This window comes from Mastigoproctus giganteus, chromosome 2 (genome assembly GCF_048544385.1).
Source record: "Mastigoproctus giganteus isolate SK-2022 chromosome 2, ASM4854438v1, whole genome shotgun sequence".
NCBI lineage: Eukaryota > Metazoa > Arthropoda > Arachnida > Uropygi > Thelyphonidae > Mastigoproctus > Mastigoproctus giganteus.
In genome coordinates, this window is record NC_143576.1 from 222641219 (window position 1) to 222668032 (window position 26814).

Consider the following 26814-nt stretch of genomic DNA (forward strand, 5'->3'; position numbering starts at 1 on the left):
CACTTTATGATTCTGCTTATGTGTACATGTACACAGCAATTTTGCTACTACCTTTGAAACAACCCTTGTACAATAAGTAAATTGCTGCTAAATCTCAATAGTGTATAGCTTTGTTTATAGCTGAAGCAGTTGGATGCAACTGATACTGTAAAAATATCAGTTGCATCTAACAGATATTTTGATAACACTTTATGATATTTTAGAACAAGACATTAAATTTTAAAAAATGGTTAGAACAAAGTTCTATAGGTAGCTCATTTTAATTTCTCATTCATTTCTTTTTATTGTTCATATTTATGTAGCCAGATTCTTCTAGAAATGAAGTTAAAGGTTTATCATAACCCATCATATGTTTATAAATTTCTGGATTCTCGACCATTCGGGGATCAATCAAAAGATTTTTCCCCTTGGCAATAAATGTTGTAAGGAGACCTGGAACATCAGGGACATGAACATCAGCTGCTGTAAAAGTCAATTTACTTTTTCTATTAAAAAGTGTCAAAGTTTCAGCAGTAAACATTTCTTTACCATGATCAAATCTGAGTTCTGTAACATAATTACGAGCTACCCAGTGAATGAACAGAGGCGTAACAAAGATAAAAATTCCACCAATTATTCCCCCTGCAAGAGCTAACGGAAAATTTACATTCCACAACTGAAATACTAAATAGGGTTGCATAACTAATCCAAAAGCACTGGTACTAAGGGAAAAACCTTTCAGAAATCTTATCATGTTCCTCTGTGATCCAACATATACTATTTCTTGAAATCCAGAGCTCTTTGCATCACTACTATACATTTTCTGATTGCATTCTATGATGAAACTGCAAGACAGGCAATATCTTGATAGTGAAAGCATCTGAAATATGAATAATTGTGTCAATACATGAAATTCAACTAAATATGACAATAAAAAAAAATCAAAAATTTTTTCATCTCCATAATTAATAATTTTGAAACAAATGCTTATATAAATTTCAAATGATCATATCCTTCATTTCAAAATGTCACCAGGCTCTAATGAGATTATAGTTCTAAGAGAAGTATAATTTTGTTTTGGAATATCTCTCAACATCTAAACTTTTTTAAGTAAACATGTTAAAATCTACTATAATAAACAACCAAATTTATTCATGGGCTAATTACCATCCTTCCAAATCAATATCAGCTCTGTTTCAATAATAAAATTATGAAGTTTGGAAGGCTGCATCTACAGACATGACCAAAAAGATGTCACATATATTTTGGGTCATATCTGTAGATGCAACCTTTTAGATAGCTTCACAGCTAGTAATAGCAAGGATTAAATCTCAATTATAAGGTGGCTACTTTGTATCAAAAACTACGCATATGTTTCTTCCACCAAAATGTTCTCTTAGCCTTTAAATACAGCTGTACTAATTTGTGATATTAACAGACTACTTGAACTATTTTCACTTTTATATTTTCTTATATGCTGTACACACAAAGGAGTCTAAAAACTAATAATCTATGTTTACATCCCAACTGCTGAGCAGTACCCTGTATCAGAATATAAACTTACTAAATAGATCATTAACCTGGTAGCAGTCACACAGATGACTGGACCTGACAGGTCCCTCTCAAAAATAACTATTGTGCATTAACCATTAACGACTAAAGAAATTTCCTTTGGCATTTGTAAATTTAGTCAATTTTATTCTAGATGTTTTGGAAATTAAAAATTATTTTTACTTGAAATTGGCCAATTGAAATTGAAAACTGAAGCTGGCTAATTAAAATTAGCCAATGCACCAATTTCACACAACATATGTTAGCAAAGTGTTGTTTATAAAACATTGAAAAGAAAGAAGTTCCTCTTTGTTTTCTTTAATTGTTGTGCACAATGTGCTTTTTGTCTTGATTGCTATTACTATTTAATAAAACACTTAATATATTTGAAACTTATATGCATACATAAGTTTCAAATTTCACACTCTTAATAGTTCTGTGAAGTGGAAAATGAAAGTGTATTTCATGTTCGTATTTTATGACTAGCTTTGTTTTTCCAAATCCAATAAAATTAATTATTTTTTTAAATAATAAGGGCTAAAAAACAAACATTTTTTAAATATTAAATTTATTAAAAATTAAGCAGTTAAATTGAAGTACTGCAATCCATTAAGAAAAGAAATATTGTAATGCAGAAAATAGAATTTAAATTTAAAAAAAAGTAGGGAAACTGTCAGGTTTTGCATGGCTATTTCTGTTACAAAGGTCTGTTTGTAATAAACAGTTAACAAATGCTGAGTTAATATGGTTTATAACAAATTAAATTAGTTTGTTTATAACAAACTAAATTAACCCAGCAGCAGTGATTGCTGTCAGTGTAATTTGGAATCATTTTCAAGGTCATTACAAAAGTATAAGTCACCTTGGATTTTTTAAATACAATTTTTAATTAGAAAAATATAAAAATATGAACCACAAGTTATGTTAGTACTGGAAGTAGTGAGGCAACACATTTGGATTAAGTTTTAAAAATTAAATTTTTTAGTAAAATGAATCGGATAAAAGGGGGATACTCCATAATTATTATATTTATATAATTTATTATGTCCCATAAAAAATCATTTTTGGTTACAGTTGGTCTCATCTCAACTGCAGTCATGATGACTAACAGGGATCATCGGAGTGCATTTCACTACAATTTCAATGATCCTGGGGAAGGAGAGAAGGACCCATCTCTCTCTCTCTCTCTCTCTCTGTCAATATAAAAACAGCAAAAAGATCATGGATTGAGTAGAAATTTGGCACACATGCTACCCATAAGTATATATGCCAAATTTCTAATCTAATCAACCAAGCAGACCAATAAAGGGTTAAAGAAGAAGTGTGACAATTGTTTCATAATAATGAGTCCACTCTTTACAACTTTAGGCTATTCCACTGAACAACAATTTGTGAATTGTTTTAAACTTACATTGGTGGGTTTTTTTTTTTTGTTTTTGCACAAAGGCAACTAAGGCCCTGATGCATACTATATTATGTCTGTAAACTGCTTGTATTTTATGGTTTGTTTACTTGTTTTACTGTAGGAACAAAGCCCAATTTTTCAAGAGAAAAAAAATTAAAACATGAAACTAACAGTCCCAATATGAAAAATTGTATAGAAAAACTCCCCTCCCTACACCCTTTCCACCAATGTAAAAGGATCATAACTGGTATGCTAGCCACAAAGACTATAATGTCTTTAGGATCATGGTCATTGGTTTGATTATAGATATCTTGGGTATATGGCAAGGTCTGGCCATCTCTCTTGTATTCCCTTAACTGAGAGGTGGCATCTGTGACAGGTCGCAACATCTCTAATATTTTGCAATGTTTTTGGTTTTTGAATTCTGTTTAAACAGTGCCAATATTTTATCTTTTCTTAATGGATTGCAGTATTTATTGTATATACTTTTTAAGCTCCAATAAAAAAATTAAAAATTTCAAATTGTGCTGTTTTATACCTTTTATTTAAAAAAAAAAAAAAATGTTTCGACATAAAACAAAGGCTCTCATTCTCTTTTATTTTCCAGTTTTTTTAATGTGCATATTTGAGTTTCTGTAGATTGTAATTTTCAGGAAATATGTATGAAGGCATGTTGCCCCAGAAAACAGAAGTTGAAGGAATAAATAAGGAAGAAGAAAAGTTGGTTCTGTGAGCTTGAAGTTGGAGAGTAAAGGGATGCTGACTGATTGTGGCACGTGTTCGGATGGTTTTAGAAGAGAGCAAGCAGGAATTATAGAAACCAATTCAGAAGAAACAGAACATCTATGAGACAGAATGAGTAGAGACTCTTAAAATCACTGCCCTCTTTTGAATGGCATGTAGAAATCTGAGAGAGGTTTTGAGGACACCACCCCAGATGTGGAAACAATATTCCATGGTAGGGCAGATTTGTGATTTGTACAGAGTAAACAGCTGCTTCAAAGAAAAGTAAAGTTGAGAGCATAAGAGAAAATCTAGTTTTTTTACATGCAGAGGAAGCAATATTTTTGATGTGCTTAAGCCACGAGAGATTAGAAGTCAGGGTAAATCCCCATAGGGGTATGTGACCTTGAGTAGAAATCAGAATGTCATCAAAGATAAGAACAGGAGCAGAACAATCTGTTTTGTGAGACATAAGACAGGACTGAGAATTAGCAATTAGTAGATGCATTTGATGCAAGAAAGCAATCTTATACAGCACGGTTAGACAAACTTTATAAATGGTGGGCCAAATAAAATGTCTATGATACACGCAAGCCAATTTTTTTTTTTTTTTTTTTACCTTTCCACAATTTTTAGAATTATTATAAACAAATGGTGTGTATAATGAAAGAATTGTCATAAGCAGTTCTATGTTATTTATTGTAATATTTATACACACACACATGTACATATAATTAATTTTTTAATAAGAAAACAAAATACAAATTTGTGATAAAATTACAAAAATACACTGGTGTACAAAACTTAAGGACCAGTCATGTTTTCACCTGTAGCTTCTCATAGGAGTGGCCTGGATATGGGGAAAAGCATATCAAAGGAACCTCGTGAGGTACAGAAATTAAAACAACAGAAACAAAACGGTACAGAGGGACTTTATACAAAAATGGCAACATAGCACTGGCTGCCATGATACAGATGCATCACTGCCAAAGATGGAACAAAGGGAAGAGGTGGTTCTCAGTAAGAGATATTAGGCCACTCCTAATGTTGATGCAGGCTTTGCACTGCCTGTCCATATTTAGAACAATGTTGTTGACATGTTCTTGCGGTAACATCGTCCATTCCTCTGTCAGTGCCATCTTCAGCTGGTGAACATTTTCTGGTGGGTGTGGACGTGCCGGTAGGTGTCTCCCCAGAGCTTCCCATATGTGTTAGATGGGATTTAAATCAGCAGAACGGGCAGACCAATCTATACAAACAATGTCCTCACTTTCCAAAAGCATGTTAACAGCTACAGCGTGATGGGGTGTGGCGTTATCCATAAACATGAACTTGGGGCCAATGGCACCTCGGAACAGATGCACATGGGGAAGGATTACCTCAGAACATTAGCGTACTCCAGTTACAGTACCACCTTTCAGTATCTGGAGTTGTGTACATCCATCCAAGATAATGCCTTCCCAGGTGAGAACACCTAGACTGCCATATCGATCCCTTTCAGTGATGTTTGTGGGGTGAACACTGCCAACCTCTCACCAGATTAGTTGACATCCAGAATCACTGCTGAGACTGGACCTACTCTCATCAGTAAAGCGTACCTTACCCCATTGTGCTGCTGTCCAGTCCGATGCACCACTGTAAACGGTGTCTCCAATGGGCAGGTGTTAAAGGGACACAGCGTACTGCCCATCGGGCGAACAGTTCACCTTTGCGGAGACGCCTGGCCACAGTAAACTGCGATATCCTGCATCCTGTGCAGCTGGTTTACAATGGATCCTGCTGTCTGGTATCGATCCCTCTTGGCCTATAGGAGTATACAGCGGTCATCATTGGCATTGTTTTTCATGGACGACCACCACTGGTCCTTCGAACAGCAGTACCTGTTGTTCTGAAGGCCAACCACACACGTGAGACGATGCTATGGGCAATACCGAACTCTGCAACCACATGCCTCACATTTCGAAACTTCCTGGCTTCCCACTTATTCGACCCTGGGTAAAGTCATCCAGATGTTGTCTACTGGCAATTTCATTGTCTGCAGCACTGTATGAAACCAATCAAATGTCTGTAACAATGTAACAATGGTGCTCACCATTCGGTAATTTGCACATAACTGCTGAACTGCTGCTTTTATCTGTTTATGTGAACCCTCTCATCACAATTCAAATTTTTGCATGTGCACCAGCTTTCTACTGAATGGCCAGTTATGCAAATCACCACAGGCTGTTTCATTTGATTTTGTGGTAGTAACCTCAAAATGTCTACGGTACACATTTAAAAAAATGTCTACGGTACACGCAAGCCAATTTTTTTTTTTTTTTTTTACCTTTCCACAATTTTTAGAATTATTATAAACAAATGGTGTGTATAATGAAAGAATTGTCATAAGCAGTTCTATGTTATTTATTGTAATATTTATACACACACAACAGAAAGTGTTGGTCCTTAAGTTTTGCACACCATGAAGCAACAAAAATTGCATAAATATAAAAATTATTTTTAAAATATTAAATGAGAGATTTGAAAATGTTTATTTTTATCAGTGAACTGATATCTGGATCAATATTTGTAATAGCAATGCACAAAGTATTTTCTAAATTTACGTCAGAAATTCCATTAATCCAAAAATATATAAATAAACTACGAGCCATTTATTATATATATTTTGAAAATGACCTGGGCCAGAGATTGCCCACCCCTGTTATACAGCATCAGCCAAAAAAATAAAATAAACTTCCCATTTCACCCATCCATTCGCTCCAAAATATTTATCCAGTTCTTCCTTGAATTCATTTAAACTATCAACTTCCACAACAACACATGGAAGTTTGTTCCAGCAATCAACCACCCACTAGCTAAAAGCAAATTTACACACATCAGTTCTATAACTGCCCCCTGTAAGCTGAGCAAGAGGAAGAATCCCATCAGCATCAGGTTTGCTCAAACCATACAAGGCCTTATATATCTCAATTAGATTACTTCACAGGTGCCTTGTCTCCAGATGCTGCAATTTGCAGACCTTTGTTCTCCTCACCAATCTCGTTGCCGTTCTCCGTACACCTTCCAGCAGTTCTACATCCTTCCTAAAATGAGGCCTCTGCCAGGTTGGTATGCAGTACACAAGGTGTGGCCTGACCATTGCCTTACACAAGGGGATAATCATCTCCTTATCCATGCTAGCAAAATTCCTGTATATCAATGACAAGGTCCTGGTAGGCTGTCTGCACTACTCTGAAGACTTAATATCTGATTGCACAATTACCCTCAGGTCTCTCCATTGCTCTCAGTGTAGTACCGCACAATTGATACATTACTCTGGGGTTACTGCTACCCATATACAGTACTGTACTTTGCACTTATGAATGTTAAACTTCAGGTGCCACCTCTCAGACCATCCACACAACTTTCCTAGATCCTGTTGAGTTAAGCCTGACATGCCTTCATCAGTATTGTTGATAAATACTGAAAATAACAATTGGCCCAACACCGAACCCTGGGGGACTCCATTAATAACATTAGTCAACGAAGAGCAGTGTCCATTGATAACCACTCTGTCTTCTCCCATTCAACCATCCCTTTATCCATAGCAGCAACTCGCCCGTCCTTAATGCCATAATGCTCCAATTTGTACAGCAATCTAACAGGTGCAACAGCATCCATCAAAAGCTTTCCTGAAATCCAAGTATATTATATCATAATTATTTTTTTCATCCTCCTTTGCAACCACATCATAGTATCAAATCAAATTAGTCAGACAACACTTCCTCATGCTGTGTGTGAACTATGACTGTGGTCTTGTCTAGATGATCCAGCAATATTCCTTTAACCAGTGACTCCATTATTTTCAAATAAACAGAAGTTAAACTAACAGGTTTGTAATTGCTTGTATCATCCTTTGATTTCCCATTGAACTGGGATACATTTACACTTCTCCAGTTTGTGGAGAGAGAGAGAGAGAGAGAGAGAGAGAGAGAGAGAGAGAGAGAGAGAGAGAGAGAGAGAGAGAGAATCTTTATTGCAACAACATTTGATTGTACCTCACATGAATCCTAGAATGCTCTCATAATTATGGCTAAGGATTTGCATACATCCTTTTCTACCTCGTTTAATATAACTGGATAGATTCTATACACCCCCAGATGCCTTTCTTATGTTTAACTTCAACAATTTCCCCTCCAATTTCCTCTCAGTTATTAAAAATCATTTAGCTCCCTGTTAGAGTTTGATGAACTTCTGGCCTCCACTTCCCTACAGAATTTCTCATGTGTGAATGTAGATGCAAAATACTCATTCAGTTTGTCAGCTATGAGAAGAGGATCATCAATAGTCAAACCATCGATATCAAGTGGACCAATCTGATTCATCCCTTTCTTCCTAGAGTTTACTTGCTTTGCTCATGTAACCTCCTTTGCACATGATTACAGACTAGTTTATATCTACCATAGGCTTCTGTTTCACCTGATAATTTATATGCATCCCATGCATATTTCTTCTCTCTGCCACAAGTCTAATTAGTTCATCTGAGATTCATTCAGGCCTAAACCCTGAACAGTTTTTTTAGTTGGTTTTTGTGAAAAGCCTAGTAACTTCCAAGATTAATTTCTTGAATGCTTCCCATTCTGAATTTGCTGTTGGTAACATCATCAACAGGACCGACTGTATAGAATTTAAAAACTGTCTGAGACCACTGTAATCACCATTATGAAATGGAAAGCATAAATCCTTCCCTTTACTCCTGATAGTAGTTGCATCTTTAAAAATAGTTTTATATTTTACACCTTTTTGACTTGGCACATTATAGCCTTAGACGCTAATGCACCATAAAATCCTAAAACAAACAAACAAGCATCTTTTAAGTAAATCCCACATCAGCACACTCTGGTCACTGTCACCTAGTGGTTCCTTTATCTGCATATTCTTAACACATGAATAATCACTGCTGATCAATATTATTACTCCCTCTGGTTGCTTGTCACATATGCAGTTGTAGAAAACAGTCATCCAGTTTTTTCAACATTGACATGTACGTGTTAAGTCTGCAGATCTCTTACTCTTAATGTCATTAATGAGAACATGTACAACAATATCATCTTTTGTGCCCTTAAAAGATGATATCTGCATTACAACTGAGTTTTAGAAGGATTAAAATCAACTAGGTTATCTTTGCACCTCTGGAGATCAGCATTTAAATGCTGATCTCCAGAGGTGATGGATATTAGAAAAGTTGAAGCTGTTTGTGTAGGGCAAGGTTTCTCAAACAGGAAGGCAGAAGGTCATTAATATACAAGAGGAAAAGAGTGGGAGAAAGAACTAAACCTCAGGGAACAAGGTTCTGAGTACACTTTCATTTGGTCATCTTTCATCTAAAATCTCTTATAACTAACCATGTGTATACAAATACATTCCACAGCCTGGGACTAACCAAATGACTCCCCCACCTTCAGTTGTAAGCAAACAAAGACGGGACACTACTTTATGACTGCCTAGCTATGACAACCATTATTGCTAAGACTGGTCTAATTCCCACAAAATATGAACATCTCATCAATGAAGAGGAATACTATAAAATGTTCATGCAGTATTCATAAACTGTCTTTGAACCTAGAAGATCCATAGAGAGGAAAGCTCTACAGCCAAAAACAGTTTACGAAAATATACTATCATAAACAGTGTATAGCTGAAAAATTTAATAACACCTTCCTGATATATAATGCCAAGCCAAATATTCCATGACTAATCCATAACTGTGACATTCATATGTGTGAAGGGGTGTATGTCTTTGTGTGTATGGAAGAGTAAGCAACGGTGTACGTGTGTTCATAATACTTGCTCCTTGCTCTTGAGTATGCTTAAAAAAATAAAATAAATGAAATAACTTATTTAAAAAATAAATTATAAAAAAAAATAATAAATAAAATAAAATAAATGTGTACAGTATGTATGGAATGACTGGGTGATTGAGAATGTCAATGGGTGGCTGATCTGACCCCTCCATACATGACTTACAGCTGGGGAACCCCACCTGGACCTGCCTTCATGCTGCCCATCAAGATCTTTAACGGCCTTTGTTGATGACATGCTGATTGCTTTTCTTAGGCAGAATGGTGCAGGAGGCTGACACTGGCTGCAGCTGGTCTGCACCAGTGTGGGATTAAAGAGGACCTCACAAACAACCAAATGCCAGCTGGGCTTGGCAAACCCAGGGTCCTGAGCTGGATATCATCATTCTTTTCTTTCTTGGTGATTCCCTTCTACTCTGACACTCACACTCTCTCTCTCTCTCTCTCTCTCTCTCTCTCTCTCTCTCTCTCTCTCTCTCTCTCTCTCTCTCTCTCTCTCTCTCTCTCTCTCAGGGTAACGTTGGAATTTTTTTTTTTTTTTTTTTGGCTGGTGCTGCATAAGCCTCAGGCTTCCATGCACCATATGGCTAAATGGCATAATAATAAGTCCCTCTCACGTAGGGAGCCCTGTCCTTATGACTAAAACTCCCAAACTACAAAGGCTAATTCCTACTCCACCCCATTCCCTACCCTAAATATTTTTCCTGGTGAACCCTACTACTGCATATGCTATCTGCTGTTCTTATCAGTTCCCTCTGTGGAGGGAGGGTGCCTTCTACTGGGGTGCCCTTCTGTCAAAACTCCTGGTGGATGGGAACGAGAGTAGCCTTGTACAGGTGAAGTTTTTACGGCTCCGGAAAATAGAGAAGTTTTTTCTCTTTTATTAACTTAAATTAGCTTAAATTGGCACATTAAATTATTTTCTAGAGTAGCTTTATATTTACGATACCTAGTTTAAATTTTAACTTAGACAGAGATTTTGTAGGTTATTACTTAGTATTGGTAAGGGTATCCAATTAACGTGTTTTACAAGTTTTGCAGCTCCGGCGAACGATAAGTTTTTTTTACCTATATTTAGCAGCTTTATTGACTAATTGTTATATTAAATTATTTTCTATAAGTAGCTTATAGACCTCGTCAAGATTCTTGGTTTATTCTGAATTGAGACAGCGAGATTTTGGAAATTAATTAATACTTAAGTGTCCGTAGATTTACCGTTCGTAACTTGCTGCCATTGTTATACGATATGACGTTATATCCCGAACTAGATAGCGTTAGTTTAGTATAGTATAGTATAGTACAAAATATTATCAATTAATCAGTAAAATTTATTAATCTTCTTAAACTTCATTGTCAATCAAATTATACTTTTTAACTAAATACATATAACGACTTAGATTTTACAAACTTAACATAATGAATTAATACATAACTTGATACGGAAATTATATAATGGAACTCGGAGATAATGATACTGAAAAAATATATATAGATATAGAGTGTTATAACTGCGTTGGAATACAAGTTTAGGGTTATAATTTTGTACTGGAATTGAAATTTTATTGAAATTGAATAGAAATCATGCCTCAGACAAGAGCAGCAAAGCAAAAGACTCAAACTAATGGGAGTGCTGTTGCTCAGGGGAGAACTGAGGGGGGGCAGCTGCCCTCTGAATCACAGCCTTTTAAAATGCACTGCTTGCTTGATGTTTGTGGATCAATCAGGTACGGGACATGATATTGCCAAGGGTGTGCCATGTCTTTGTGTGTGCATGATGTAAGGAGTGGGAGGAAATCAGGCAACAACACAGCGTTGTTATGGGTCTATATGAGAGCTTGAAGGACAGGGTGAATGCCCTCAAAAGATCTAAATTGAGGGGCCCATCAAGCTCTCGACTGCCCACATCAACGGAAGAGACCACACTTGATCTTCACGCAACACAGCAGCAACCCCCAAAGGAGAATGCGCTGGTCCCCCAGGAACTAGTAGTTGTAGGGGACTCTATTTTCAGGGAAACGGGAATACGATATGTAAAAAGGATAGGTGGAACAGGACCAGGTTATGTCTGCCAGGGGCAAAGGTTGATGATGTAGAGTGGATATCATCTTTTAAGGGCACAAAAGGTGACACTGTTGTACATGTTGGCACTAATGATATTAAAAGTAGGAGACCGGTGGAATTACTTAACAAGTACAGGTCACTGTTGAAAAAAAGTCCGTGAATTATGGTTGAATTTGAAAGTGTGTGCAATTCTGTCCAGACATGATTGGAGCCAGTATAGGATGAGAGCCCTGTCAATCAATTCGGCCCTGGAAAGACTGTGCAAGGCTCAAGGGGTAAAATTTTTTCAGAAAGGTCTGTGCTTGTAACAGGAGAGACTGCTTCTACAGGGATGGGATACACTTAAATAGAAAGGTGCAAGAATATTTGCTGATGCTATCGAGGCAGTGTTAGGTGGGTTGGAAAACTGCTAGCTTGGGGGGGATACAAGGACTAATAGATTAACAGTGGCCACTGAGAGAGGTGAAAGTGATTCTTGCACTGCTTCTACAGGAATGGGCAGATCCTGGAAAACAAGATGCAGGGTATTTCAGAGACTGCTGGGAGTCATTGCAGTACAAGTAAACACATGGGTTGTGTTAGGATAGCTAAGAATAGGAACAGGTGCATGTACACTTGCATAGAAACCAATGCTAGGAGTTTGGTAAACAAATTTGATGAATTTGGGGTATTGCTCAAAACATCACAGCAGATATTGTTGGGATATCAGAGACATGGTGTAACACAGATATAAGGAATGCAGAACTGGAATTTGAGGAGAACAATGTGTAGAGGAAGGATAGACAGGGAGGAGGGGGTTGTGCTATTAGTTAAGAAACACATAAAATACAAGGAAGTGAAGCCAGTCAACATCACTGGACAGTGCAATGTCGAGTCAGTTTGGTGTGACATAAGCATTGGGAGATCAAAATTGAGAGTAGGAGTGTGTTATAGGCCTAATGACTCTGATGAGTATAATAAGAAACTGTACAGGAAGATAGACTAATGGGGGGATTTTATATTCCCAGATATTGACTGGAATTTGTAGGTTGATCACACACTCTAGCAAGGCTTTTGTGGATTTATTGGATGATTCTACATCAGCATGTTCGGGAAGCAACCAGAGGGAATAATACTCTTGATCTAATTATCAGTAGTGATTCGTCATGCACTAAGAATCTGCAGATAAAGGAACAACTAGATGGCAGTGATCACAGTGTGCTTTTGTTTTGTTTTGTTGTTTTGGTTTTTAGGAGCATTAGCAACTAAGGCCATATTGCTCCGGGAATATGCGGTGGTCATTCCCTGACCTTTCTGCATCCTCCGTATTTGGTGGTGACAGGCTCGAACCCCGGTCTAATCAAAAAGCGTGTGCTACGCACTACTGCTTCTTCCCACCTGGCTACGGAGGCACCCCACAGTGTGCTGAAGTGGGATTTACTCAAAGAGGTAACTATCACAGGGGTGAAAGGGAAGGGTTTTTGCTTTCGTAAAGGAGACTACGGTGGTCTGAGACAGTATTTAAATTCTATATGGTGGGACCAACTGATGATGTTACCAACAGCAAATTTAAAATGGGAAGGATTCAAAGAACTTATCTTGGAAGCCATTAGGCTTTACATACCAACTAAGAAATATTATTCAAAGTATAGGCCTATATGGATGTCAGATGAACTAATGAGACATATGGCAGAGAAGAAAAATGCATGGGATACACAGAAATTAATGGGTGACATGGAAGCCTATGATAGATATGTTTTTTTTTTTTTTTTTTGGTAGTTGTTGGTGCATCGGCTTCTGTGGCCACAATGCACCTCCCAAAGTTTTTTTTTTGCAATACTTTGATCCAAGCCTGAGGCGGGATTCAAACCCGCGACCTTTTGGGTTGACAGGCAGGCACTTTACCTACCTGTCCAACCCGGTCGGCAGATATAAGCTGGTCTGTAACCAAGTCACAAAGGAGATTAGGCAGGCAAAAGCAGATTATGAGAAATCTTTGGCAAAGGATGCCAAGAAAAACAGCAAAGAGGTCTTTACCTATGTAAACTCTAGAAGGAAAGGGATGAATCAGATTGGTTCACTGGATATTGATGGTTCAACTGTTGATGATCCTGCTCAGGTGGCTAACAAACTAAATGAGTATTTTGCATCTACATTCACACATGAGAAGTTATTTAGGGAGGGGAATGCCAGAGGTGAATTAAACTGTGACAGTGAGCTAGATGTTGTTTTTGTTATTTGGTTTTTAGGAGCATTAGCAACTATGGCCATATTGCTCTGGGGATACGTGGTAGTCATTCCCTGACCTTTCCGCATCCTCCATATTTGGTGGACACGGGCTTGAACCCTGGTCTAATCAAGAAGCGTGTGCTAGACAGTGAGTTAGATGATTTTTTAATAACTGAGAGGAAAGTGAAGGAGAAATTGTTGAAGATAAACATAAAAAAAGGCACCCGGGTTAGATGGGATCTATCCAGTTATATTAAAGGAGGTAGCAGAGGAAGTAAGCAAACCCTTAGCCATAATTATGAGAGCTTCTTTGGACTCAGGGGAGGTACCCATGGACTGGAGATGTGCAATTGTGACCCAAATTCACAAAGGAGGATCAAAGGGCAACACAAGTAATTATAGTCCTGTTAGTTTAACTTCTGTTCCAGGAAAATTAATGGAGGCACTGGTTAAAGAAGCGCTAAAAGATCATCTAGACAAGACTTCCGTTATAGCGCGGTAAAGTTTTGCCTGACCAATTTGATTGGATATTATGATGTGGTCACAAAGGAACTGGATGCAGGGAATAACTTTAACATCATATATTTCGATCTTAGAAAGGCTTTTGATACTGTTGCACATGGAAGACTGCCGAACAAACTGGAGCAGTGTGGCATTGGAGGCAAATTGCTGCTATGGATAAATGGATGGTTGAGTGGGAGAAGACAGATCGGTAATCAGTGGACACTGCTCATCATGGACTAATGTTATTAGTGGAGTCCATAAGGGTTCAGTGTTGGGTCCATTGTTGTTTTCTGTATTTATAAATGATACTGATGATGGTATATCAAGCTTAATGTCCAAGTTTGCAGACGATACGAAGGTTGGCAGAGTTGTTAAGGCCACTAATGACAGTACACTGCTGCAACAGGATCTAGAAAAGTTGAGATGGGCTAAGAGGGAGCAAATGAAGTTTAACATTGACAAATGTAAAGTACTACGTACGGGAAACAGTAACCCCAGAGTAATGTATCAACTCTGTGGTACTATGCTAACAGTGGTAGAGAACGAAAAGGACCTGGGGGTAATTGTGCAGGCAGATATTAAGTTTTCTGAGCAGTGCAGATGGTCTGCAAGAGTAGCTCATGGTGTCTTGTCAATGATATACAGGAATTTTTCTAGCAGGGATAAGGAGGGGATTATCCCCTTGTATAAGGCAATGATCAGGCCACACCTTGAGTACTGTATACAGGTCTGGAGGCCTCATTTTAAGGATATAGAGCTGTTGGAAAGAGTACAGAGAAGGGCAACAAGATTAGTGAATGGAACTAAGGGTTGCTCTTAAGAAGAAAGGCTTGAGTTTTGCAAATTACAGTGTCTGGAGACTAGGCAACTGCGGGTGATCTGATTGAGGTGTATAAAGCCTTGAATGGTTTGAGCATGCTCAATGCTGATGGGATTCTTCCTCTTGCTCAGAATAATCACCTGAGAGGGCATAAATTCAAATTGAGGAAAGACAGAGGTAGGATAGATGTGCGGAAGTTTGCTTTTAGCCAGCGAGTGGTTGGTTGGTGGAACAGATTTCCATCCTTTGTTGTGGAAGTTGATAGCCTAAATTTAAGGCTGAGCTGGACAGGTATTTGGAACGAATGGAGGGGTGAAATGGGAGCGGTTTTTTTTTTTTTTTTTTTTGGCTGACGCTGCATAAGCCTGCTTTTTTGTATCATATGCCTCTACTAATGCTAATCTCCCTGTAACCCCACCACCATTTAATCTTTATCCAAAACTCAGCTATCATCCCCAAGCTCACTTCCTAATAAAAAAATTTGGGCGGGAAGACCAGCCTGAAAAACTCAGGCAACGTCAATGCCCATCCCGAAAAAGCTCTCGAACGTACTAACTTGGCCCTCCTCCCACCGGGTTTGGAATGTAACTGGGGGACTGTCGTGTTCCACAGTCCCCTGGCTAAGTGGCCAGAGGAATAACATAACCTTACACAAACACATATTAACCCAAACTATCTGGCCTACACAGAGTTTATATTACGTCACAATGTTTTCAACGCATAGTTCGGGGTAAATCCCAGCTCCACAGGGCAGGTAATACGGTCGCTCTATATAACGGCCACCCAAAGAATGAGAAAACAGTCATTATATCGGAAGGACATTATATCTATTATTCATAAAATAGCATTAGGTTAATGAGAAATTGGCCAGTTCCAACCACATAGGGTGTTATAATGCGTGGGACTTTTAAAAGAGGATCGCGATAAGTACTTCAACTATAGTCCAGTGTTTTTCATATATATTATACATGAGTATTAAATTCTAAATCAGAGCAATAAACAAATAATAATAATAATAATAATATATTTATAATACTGTATATGTTATATAAATAAAATATATATATAAATAGATAAATATAAATATTATATATAAATAAAAATTATTCCATATATATATATATATATATAATATTTATAATACTTATAATATTTATTAATAATCATAATATTTATATATATATATATACATATATTCACAAACTAAGTTATTTCTGCTGGGTATATTTAATAATACACTTATTATTTGTTTTAAATGCTTTCAATGTTTTTTTCTGAACATACATGAATTGCATGAAATTTAGAAAAAAAAAAAAAAAAAAAAAAAAAAGAAATTACTGTATTTAAAAGAACATACATGAAATTTAAAAGAAAATATGTAAAAAATTAACATTTAAATATAAAAACAAACAAATATACAATTATAACATTTTAATCAGTGGGATGGCTGGGTTTGATGGAAGAACAATTTTTTAATACAAGAATTTATTGTGGATAGGGTTACTCTTAGCTCTTTTACCGGCTCTCTCTATTTAATCTCATTGAAAGCAGAAAACGCTGTTTTGCAATAGGAAGTGGAAAATGACAAAATTCTAATTGTCTTTTCCAAAATTCGTGGACATTCATTTTGAATTTTGCTAATATTTTAATTTGCTAATATTCAAAATTTGCTAATATTAGCACTATTAAAGCGAATTTCCAGTGACTGGTCACTATAGATCTCAACCAATTCTTCTTCCTCTTGCAGATTAAGTTCTGACATCGGAAGGTTTCTTGCAATTTTTTTTTTTTTTTTTTATGTAAACCCCAAAAACGAGAGGTATTAGAACCTATAGTACTTAGTACCGTGCTTGGGTTGCAGGTTGAGAAGACAAAAGAAGATATTTGTTGAGATTGGACTTGAACTTCTGTAGACTAATTTTCAGGAAATACGCATGAAGAAAGGTTGTTCCAGAAAACGGCAGTTTAATGAATAAACAAGGAAGATGAAAAGTTGGTTCTGAGTTTGAAGTTGGACAGTAAACGGATGTTGGCTGGTGACAGCAAGTGTTTGAACTGTTTTGAAAGAGAGAGCTGGAATTATAGAAGTAAATTCAGAAGAACAGTGCCCAAGGAAGTATCTGTAGAAGAGGCATGCAGCAGAAACAGTACGTCTATGAGACAGCAAGTGGAGAGAGACTGTTAGAGATGAATCATTAATTAACCTAACTGCCCTCTTCTGAATGGAATCAAGAAGCCTGAGAGAGGTTTTGGGGGCACCACCCCAGATGTGGGCACAATATTCCATGGCAGGGCGGATTTGCGATTTATACAGAGTGAGCAGCTGTTTGGAAGAAAAGTAACGCCGAGAGCAAAAGAGAAAACCAAGTTTTTTAGATGCAGAGGATGCAATATTTGTTATGTGCTTGTGCCAAGAGAGATTAGAAGTCAGGGTAATCCCCAAAAGAGATATATCATGAATGGGTCTCTTACCCACAAATATTTTTTGGTATCAAGAGATGGAAAGTAATGATCAATTTTTGTCTTTAACAGTTCTAATGTTTCGCTTATAACTAATTATTTTAGTATAATTCGTTTTGACAGTCAAGGGAAACATTTCTAAATTTTTTTCGTTTACATATTTTTTCCATATACTCAACTGCTCTTTAAAGGTGAACAACTCAGTAGAAGTGAGTAAATTTTCCCCTGAGCCTTGCATACTGATAATTAATTCATTAAGCTGCATGAATAAATCTGCTACAAAAGCTAATTTACAGCACCAAATTACATCACTTAAATAATCACAAAATTTTGATTGTTCCAGTGAAAAAAATATGACATTTCCTCACGCAACTCGTCCATACACATAAGCACATTTCCTTTTGATAGCCATCGAACCTCAGTATACATCATTAACGAAATGTGATGCAGACTCCAGTTCTTTATTCACCTTTTGATTCAAATCTTTTCTGAAAATAATAATTTTCAGAAAAGATAATTTCCAAAAATACATATTTTTTGTGGTATACTTTTGATGTAATTGACCATTTTAACTGCTTGATCAAGGACAAGTTTTAAATCGGGTAAGAATGTCACTGCTACTAGAACTTTTCTGTCACTAAAACAGTGTGGTTGTAATAATATTTGAATTGTGTCATTTTGCTAAGTTTACAAATACTTTTAATGCTCCTGTCATCACGGGAACACTGTCGGTACAAATGCCAACACACGACTTCCATAAAATGTACCACACTTTTGTAAATAATTATTCATTAGTTTGAAAATATCTTGGACGGCTGTTCTTTTAGTGAGCAATTTACAGCAAAAAAAAAAAGACTAATAATTGTGTAATTTTCGATAAATCTGACAAATGCTATTAACTGGGCTTTCCCGCTAATATCTATAGAATTGTCTACTTGCAATGCAAACAGTCACCCCAAAATTATTAATATTTCGAACAATTTGTTCTCAGTTTGTCAATTTGTGTTCAATTTGTCATCAGACACTTCTTTTACACGGCTGGTAATTGTGCTGTTTGAAAGTGGTACAGTCATTCTTTTTTTTTTTTCAGCTTTCTCTCCCAAAATACTTTTCATGATTACGCAACAACATTTTGGTAAAATCAGACTTTCTTCTGCAATCAGGTGAGATTTCTTTTTTGCCACAAGTTTGGCAAAACAGCTAAACAGCTGGCTTCTTGCACTTTATCAGATATTTTAGCCATACTATAAAATTCTGTACCTTGTTTTCTAGTAGATGCCTGCAGTCTTTTAAAATATTCCATAGTTTTGGACGATAAATTCTCGTGTTTCATAGAAAAATGACACTACAATTTACTCGGCACCATTGATTCATTCGACAATTTCAAACTACATGCCACACAAAGGTTGAGGATAATCTTGGGTACCAGCATATGAAATTCCCATCCCCAGATGATCATCATCACATTTACGATAATATGTTTTCTTTTTGATGTTGATGGTTACTCGTTTTTGATTTTGTCATTTTCTCCAAGCTCGTTATCAATTTGCCTCTTCTGAATTCCTTTCACTAAAAATTTATCCATCACTGATAACTTCTAAAAAAAATTAAAGTTACTTCTAGAACAGTGTTTCCCAACGTGGGTCCCACGCCCCACATGGGGGCAATTTGATTGTTCAGGGGGGCAATTCAAAAATTGCTCGTCTAGAGTTTAAAACAACCGCCTACTATGATTTAACTTGTACAAAAGAAGAATTGTTGGTATCTCAATTTTAAATAAGCATTCGTTAAATGTTGTACTTTCTATAGAGCTGCACTTGAAAGTTTGGAGTAATATCAACTACAGTTTGCTCGGAGAGTATTGCTTACTATGCCTAGTGAAGGAATAGTACATACTGTATTGGACGATTGCTTATGGCATATGCAATGTGCAAGCAAAGTGGTTGTCTACTGTAGCCTACCGCAAACTCAGCATGTTATATGAAATAGGTAATTCCTTTCATACAAACGCTCGTTTGGGCATCGTGACTGTACATTTGGATAGGTTTGACGATCTCAGATTAAAATAAAAATTACTTTGTCCACGCACAGAATTATTATTAATGAAGAACCGTGATATACAATGGTATGTATTTGTCATATATGTATTTCTGTGGTCTCAGTAAATAAGCAAATAAGTCCAAAAACTCGAATTTGCAGGAGAGGAAAAATAAACTTCACACTCTCATATAAACACGCATATATTCGAATATACAAATATTTATTACTCACGCTAAAACTACAATAACGAAGATAGCTGCGTGTCACATAATAGTAAATAATAAATACTTTATTATAGTGCACTTATCTCATTTTTGACAAATTAGACTTATCTGCTTGTTCACAGAGACCACAGATTTAATAGCCCGAATTCAGTAATTCGTGTGATTTATTCATTCAAAAAGCGTACTAATAATTAATTTTGATATATTAAAATAAAATTAAATTAACTTTAATGCATAGTTTATTTTTAGTTTTTGATTTATCTTATATTTATTTCTTTCAGTTGCGCAGTAAAATGAGTAGTGCAAGTAAAAAAAAAGTTCGTCAGTATTCAGAGGAATACTTAAAATTTGGTTTCATACCCGCTATCCACGATCAAAGGTCACCATTTTGTCTTTTATGCCAACAATGCTTGACCAACGAATCAATGAAGCGAGGTCGTCTTGAGGCGCATTTGAAGGCGAAACATAATGCTCATGTAAATTCAGATTTAGATTACTTTCAAACTTTAAAGAAGAATTTTGAAAAAAGAGCAACATTAAAGTCTCTGTTTATTGCTCATACTGCAACTGTCAATCGTACTCTTGAGGCTAGTTATGAAATTTCTTTACTCATTGCTAAATCTGGGAAAAATCATACTATAGGAGAGAATTTAATCAAACCATCAATATCAGCATTTCTTAAAACAGTTCTGGAAAAAGATGACAAAGACGTGAAAGCTATGCCACTCAATAACAATACTGTTAGCAGAAGAATAGATGAAATGAGTGAAGATATTGAAATACAACTTGTTGGAAAGCTGAAAACAAGAAAATTCTCAGTGCAAATGGATGAATCAACTTTGAGAGACAGTGAAGCCGTACTGATAACTTATGTGAGATATATTGATAAAGGTAATTTTGCTGAAGAAATGTTATTCTGTAAATCATTAGAGAGCACCACTACCTCCAAAGATATATATAATAAGCTAAAAAATTACTTAGATGACAATAATATACCAATGAAAAATATAACATCTTGCGCTTCAGATGGTGCTCCTAATATGATTGGCAAGAAAAATGGCTGCTTAAAATTGATGAAAGATGAGAATCCAGAAATGCTTCTTGTGCATTGTGTTATTCATAGGGAAAACTTGGTAGCTAAAAATATTTCGCCTGTTCTTCATGAAGTACTAAAATCAGTTATAAAATGTGTCAATGCTATTAAAGCTAATGCCAAATGTGAGCGTCTCTTCAAGCTTTTTTGTGAAGAACAAAATGGAGACCATGTGAGACTTTTACTTCACACTGAAGTAAGGTGGCTCTCGAAAGGGAACTGCTTGAAAAGATTCATGGAACTATTTGATACTATTAGTGACTTTTTAAGTGACAAACCTGAAATGAAGCATCTGTTAACGGTCGATGGTAAAGCATTTGTGAGTTATTTAGCCGATATCTTTGAAAAACTAAATATATTAAATAAACAACTTCAAGGAACAAATAAAACTCTCGTCGATGCAAAAGCGAAGATATTTGGTTTCATTACATTTATTGAATTATGTCAAAAATATATTTGTAACAAAAATTTTGAACAGTTTCGTTGGCTGCAAAAATGTGAAGTGACTGATACCGCTGTACTTGTTATTGTCGATCATCTGAAAATTCTGTCCGCTGATTTAAAAGAAAGGTTTTCTGATTTAAAACAAATTGATTTTCCAACCTGGATGATGCAACCAATGTTAGTGGATTTGTCTGATGTATCAATGCAGTACCAAGAAGAACTCTCAGAAATGCAAAATGATGAGTCAGTTAAAACTTTATTCAATATAAAAGGAGCGATGGCATGGCTTTGTGATGAAACAGAAATTAAATACCCAAATTCAACCAACTTTGCAAGAGAGCTATTGTTACCGTTTCCATCTTCATATTTAGCTGAATGTGGATTTAGTGCCATAAATGATTTGTTCCTAAAGAAAAGAAATCGACTGGATATCACAAAACGGGGAGACTTGAGACTGAAGCTGACTAAATTGGAGCCCAATATAAAATCTCTCTGCGGCAAGCATCAAGCACAAGGGTCTCACTAAATTTAGTGCACTCATCTAGAAGTGACTTCACATGGAATGTTGAAATTATTAAACAATTAAATAATAATTACTAAAAATTAAAATATTATAAAAAAATCTTTCATATAAATTATTTTGTACTTGAATTTTAGTTGTCCATTATATGTTTTGAAAATTTACTTACTGTTTTTTTCTTAATAATTTCCTAATGATTTCTTCCTAAAACCTAAGTTTTGTGTCCTGAACAAGTTGTAATTAGGCTTCATTTAGGAAATAATTCAATTTTTGAATATAAAAAATATGTATATCGGTGTTTCCCAACGTTACATAGGGGGCATCAGAATTTTAGAAAGACTTAGGTGGGGCATGGTAAAAAAAAGGTTGGGAAACACTGTTCTAGAATGTACTATTATAGTTAATTTAAATACCTGTTCTATACGAATTAACTGAATATGACGTTTTAGAGATATAAAAGCACAAAAAAGTACTTTTAAAATTCAAAGGAAATTTCTTACTATGCTGCCTACAAGTTGCACTTATACACTGCAGGGTGCCTGATAGAGACCCTCAAGTGATAAGAATGGCCGAATAAAGGTGAACAGTTCTACTTCTATGAATCAAAAGGTGAATAAAGGATTAAAGGTGAATAGATCTAGTACTAGGAATCAAAATGTGACGTCTCATTTGACTGCTGAAAGGGGCTGGGGCGGGTGCGGCGTAAATAAACAAATTTTTTATTGAATTAATTTTTATTATAAAACTTAGATATATTAATTTTTTTAAATTTTATTTGCATTTCTGCGATACACCTGAAGCATACTCGCCGCAAACAGGTTGAGAAACACTGGACTATACTATACTGAGAGATCTAGATACAAAAAGCACATGATTCATTTCAGCTATTATGCTGATAAATAGTCTGTAATAAAAAACTTTTTAAAAAAGTTACAATGAAGTTTCACATTTTTATGGCCCCAGCCATCCAGAGTGAAAGCAGAAATTTTATTCAATCAGTCATTGAGCATTTCTTCCGCTCTGAGTACAGTTGTGCCCCTGTATCCGCTGATTCAGTTACTCGTGGTTAACCACAGAAAAAAAAAATTTTTTTAAATGAAAAAATTTGGAAAATTACAGAAAAAAAAATAAATAAACGGCTAATAAGTTTCAAACCGCCCACCAAGGGAGTACAGTCAGTCCTCGTATAGCACGATAGTTGTGTTCCTAGAAACCTTCTTGCAATATAAATAATAGGCCCTATGAAAAAAATAGGGTTAGGTGCCGACCACCCAAGATTGAACACACATTTGTAACCAAAACATTAACAAACACAATAAATAATCATAATAAAATATGTATTTTATTACAACTATTACATAATAAAATATTGCTAATGCTTTTGATTCTATCATATGCAAACTTCTTTGATCTTCTATCCAAACAGATGACAGCCGTCCCATCTCTTCCAATTCTTTGTGTCTTGATCTAATAGATTTTGTTACACTTTGATCTTCTATCCAAACAGATGACAGCCGTTCCATCTCTTCCAATTCTTTGTGTCTTGATCTAATAGATTTTGTTACACTTTGAGTTGTTCCTGCTATGAAAGTTGTTTTTATTTTCTCTGCATTCTTTCTAATTCTTGGCATTGCTTCATTTAGGCTTGTAGCACGTGCAATATCACACATTCCTTCCTTTCGCTCAAAGCGTTTCACAATTTCATATTTTTTCTCTATCGATAGAGGACTGGCCTCTTCACCAGGACGCTTCCTTTTCCCACCTTTTAAGTATTTTACTCATTTTTAGGGAATAAAGCACAATTACAAAATGAGGGGGCACGTTAGATACACACATAAACAAAGCTGCGCACATGTAGCAAATGAATAAACAACACCATAAAGGCAGAGACACTATTAACCTCACAAGCTCACTTTTTACTAAAGCACATTTCTGGAGGTCACTATCCTTAAACCAATTTCTGCTAGTTGAATCTATTATAAACTGGTAGTAAACTCGATCCATTATTACCTTATTTAATGTTGGTAATGTCTTACTGTGTGTTTAATTTATCAATTAAACTTTATTTTACGTATGTATGTATGTATGTACAGGAAAATCACATCATATATGGGGTCAGCAGGTGTTCGCTTACATCAGCAGTTTCAGCCATCTGCGGTAGGTCTTCTTTATGCACAGAGAAGTAAGATACAGAGTGCACACTTGCTCAATTACTCCCAGCGCCCTCACTTTCAGGACATGAAACTAACGCGGAGATCTGTGGCCATCAAAACTCACTGGGTAATAAGCATAAATTATTTAATTAGTAATAAAATTTATTACTAATTAAATTATTTATGTGAAAACAAGTAAATTTCCATATTTTACCAGAGAAATGAATTAAAAGTATAAGTGGGGAGAAAATAGCAGGAGGTAAAAAAAATGGATTTGTACCGCGGAAAGAGAAAAATCCGATATTTGACGTTGCCACATGGCTACTATAACTGTTAATATAACTTGCCGAATCATTTAATTATGTTATATTTCGCTATTCTTCCGCCGTTCTTACTGTTTTTTTTTTTTTTTTTTTTTTTTTGTATTGGAATAACAATAAATTATGAAAATTTCATACTAATAATCAGCGAATCGATAGTCCAACGCAATTACAAAACTTTAGAAAATGCTGTTTCTATGCCCTGAAAGTGTGGCCTCCACTGTCCATGCGTTTTAACATGTAACTGGAATTAACATTGTCGTCTATGGGAGTGTCCACTCTGTATACGTATCCCCCGCGGATATGGGGGGTCTTACTGTACTTTCTTCTAAAACCGTTTCATAACTAAAAACTAACCACGTGTATCCAAATAGATTTTGTTATATAGTGTACTCAGTAAAAAAAAAATAGCAGCCGATTCACACTAAATAATAACAGTTCACAGGAATTCAAAGGACTGAAAAAAACTCGCCTTATGCATATAACTGTAAGACTTCGATGTCACCTTCATTGAAATTAATTCACGTTGAAGTATGAAAGTTGATTTCGGATGTATACTCGTTGTTTTCAGCAGAACCAGAAAATGCGATATATTTCGCTTGCCTCTTGCGATTAACGCCATCTTTGTCACCATATAAAAATCGTAAAAACAAATATTTCCAGAAAGCCAAACAGGTTAATACATTAGACAATAATAACAAATGCCACGAAAAAATAACTAAATTTCCAACGCAATCATAATACAATGAAGATAACGAAAGGTTATACGACCATATATTTTACTACGCTTTCAAGCAGACTACAAATTGCACGCCATCTGCAAACTAAATATTACCTGATAATAAATTAATATAAATTAAAAAACAAAATACGTAATAATAATAATAACCGCAGTGGAATTCAAGCGACCCATTATTAGTTATCCGAAATTTCAGCTAATCGATTTTTTTTTTTTTTTTTTGCATTTCTTTTCTAACTTAAGTTTTACTCAAAGAATTTGACACACCTGATATTTACCTTCAAGAAACAAACTATCACATGGATATAATAAAATGATAATAAACCCAATGAAAGCATATCAGTCTTAATATTCAAGTTTGCAGATAATAAAGGGTGGGCAGGAGTGGTTAAAGAGAGTAATGACAATATGCTGTTGCAACAGGATCTAGAAAAGTTAGACAGATGGGCTGAGAAATGGCAATTCAAGAACATTGACAAATGCAAAGTATTGTATATAGATAGCAGCAACCGCAGAGTAACGAATCAACAGTGTCGTACACTAATGTGCAAAACTTAAGGACCAACAATATTTGTAAAGGTTACAACCATAAAATCAACCAAACAGCCTGTGGCGATTTGCGTAACAGTGACCGTTCAGTAGAAAGCAGGTGCACATGCAAAATTTGAATCGTGATGAGAGGACTCACATAAACAGTTATAGACAACCCCAGGGGCTCACATTTGGTGAATATGGGCTTGACACACTCAACAATATGGGTCCTGATCTCTCTCTCTCTCTCTCTCTCTCTCTCTCTCCATAAGCCTCCTTGAACCATATGGCTGATAATAATAATAATAACAATAATTACCGAATGGTGAGCAGGATTGTTACAGACCTTCGATTGGTTTCATACTGTGCTACAGACAACATACTGTACTATTGGTTTCATACTGTACTACGAAATCGCCAGTAGACAACGTCTCGATGACTTTACCCGGGGTCGAATAATTGAGAAACTCGAGGAAGGTCGAAGTGCGAGGAATGTGGCTGCAGATTTCGGTTTCGCTGATAGCATCGTCTCACGTGCGTGGTCGGCCTTCACTGCCTCAATAATAAGAATATCAAGGAAAGAATGGGGAATTAGTAAAAGGATCTTGTTTTTGTATTATAAAACAATATTTCTGCCAACAGTCTCATATGCTGCAACCATTTGGTATCACAGCCATAACGGTTAAAATGAAAATGAAACTTATTTCTCTTCAAAGATCCATGTTATTATCTGTTTTAAATTTCTCTATAACTGTATCAAACAACAGATTACAAGTCTTAGCAGGAACCAATCCCCTGGATCTGTATATCGTATTCAAGGGATGGCAGGTCGGCTTAAGAACGGTTTGGCTTCGGAACTAATGGGAATAACATCTCATCCAGTGAACGAGGTCAGACAAGAGAAGAAAAGATTGTGGAAACATCTGACATCTGTGTGGCAGGATCGGTGGAATGCCAACGAACATGGAACAGTTACGAGGCAATTTATGACCAAAGTGGACTTTACTGCCGACAAGGAAATAAATCCTTGTCGGCTCCTTCGACGAATACAACTTACTTATTAACGGGACAGGCTCCCTCAGAGCCAAGTTACATGAACGTGGACTTGAGCCAGACCCTTACTGCACTTGAGGGGGATGTGGAAACTTGGTCTCATGTTTTATTAGACTGCCCACAGTATCTTCAGGCACGTCTAGAGT

At 36.0% G+C, this 26814-nt stretch overlaps 1 protein-coding gene across 1 annotated transcript; it reads right to left on the reverse strand.

Annotated features, from left to right (window-relative positions):
• Nucleotides 1-241: 241 nt before the first annotated feature.
• LOC150090162 (transmembrane protein 70 homolog, mitochondrial) lies at nucleotides 242-25067 on the reverse strand. The gene is made up of 2 exons (XM_090368984.1): nucleotides 24818-25067; nucleotides 242-859 (listed from the first exon to the last, which is right to left on the reverse strand). The coding sequence occupies exons 1-2, from the start codon at nucleotides 24977-24979 to the stop codon at nucleotides 272-274; spliced, it is 750 nt and encodes a 249-aa protein (XP_090225110.1). The 5' UTR covers nucleotides 24980-25067; the 3' UTR covers nucleotides 242-271.
• Between the last annotated feature and the right edge of the window lie 1747 nt (nucleotides 25068-26814).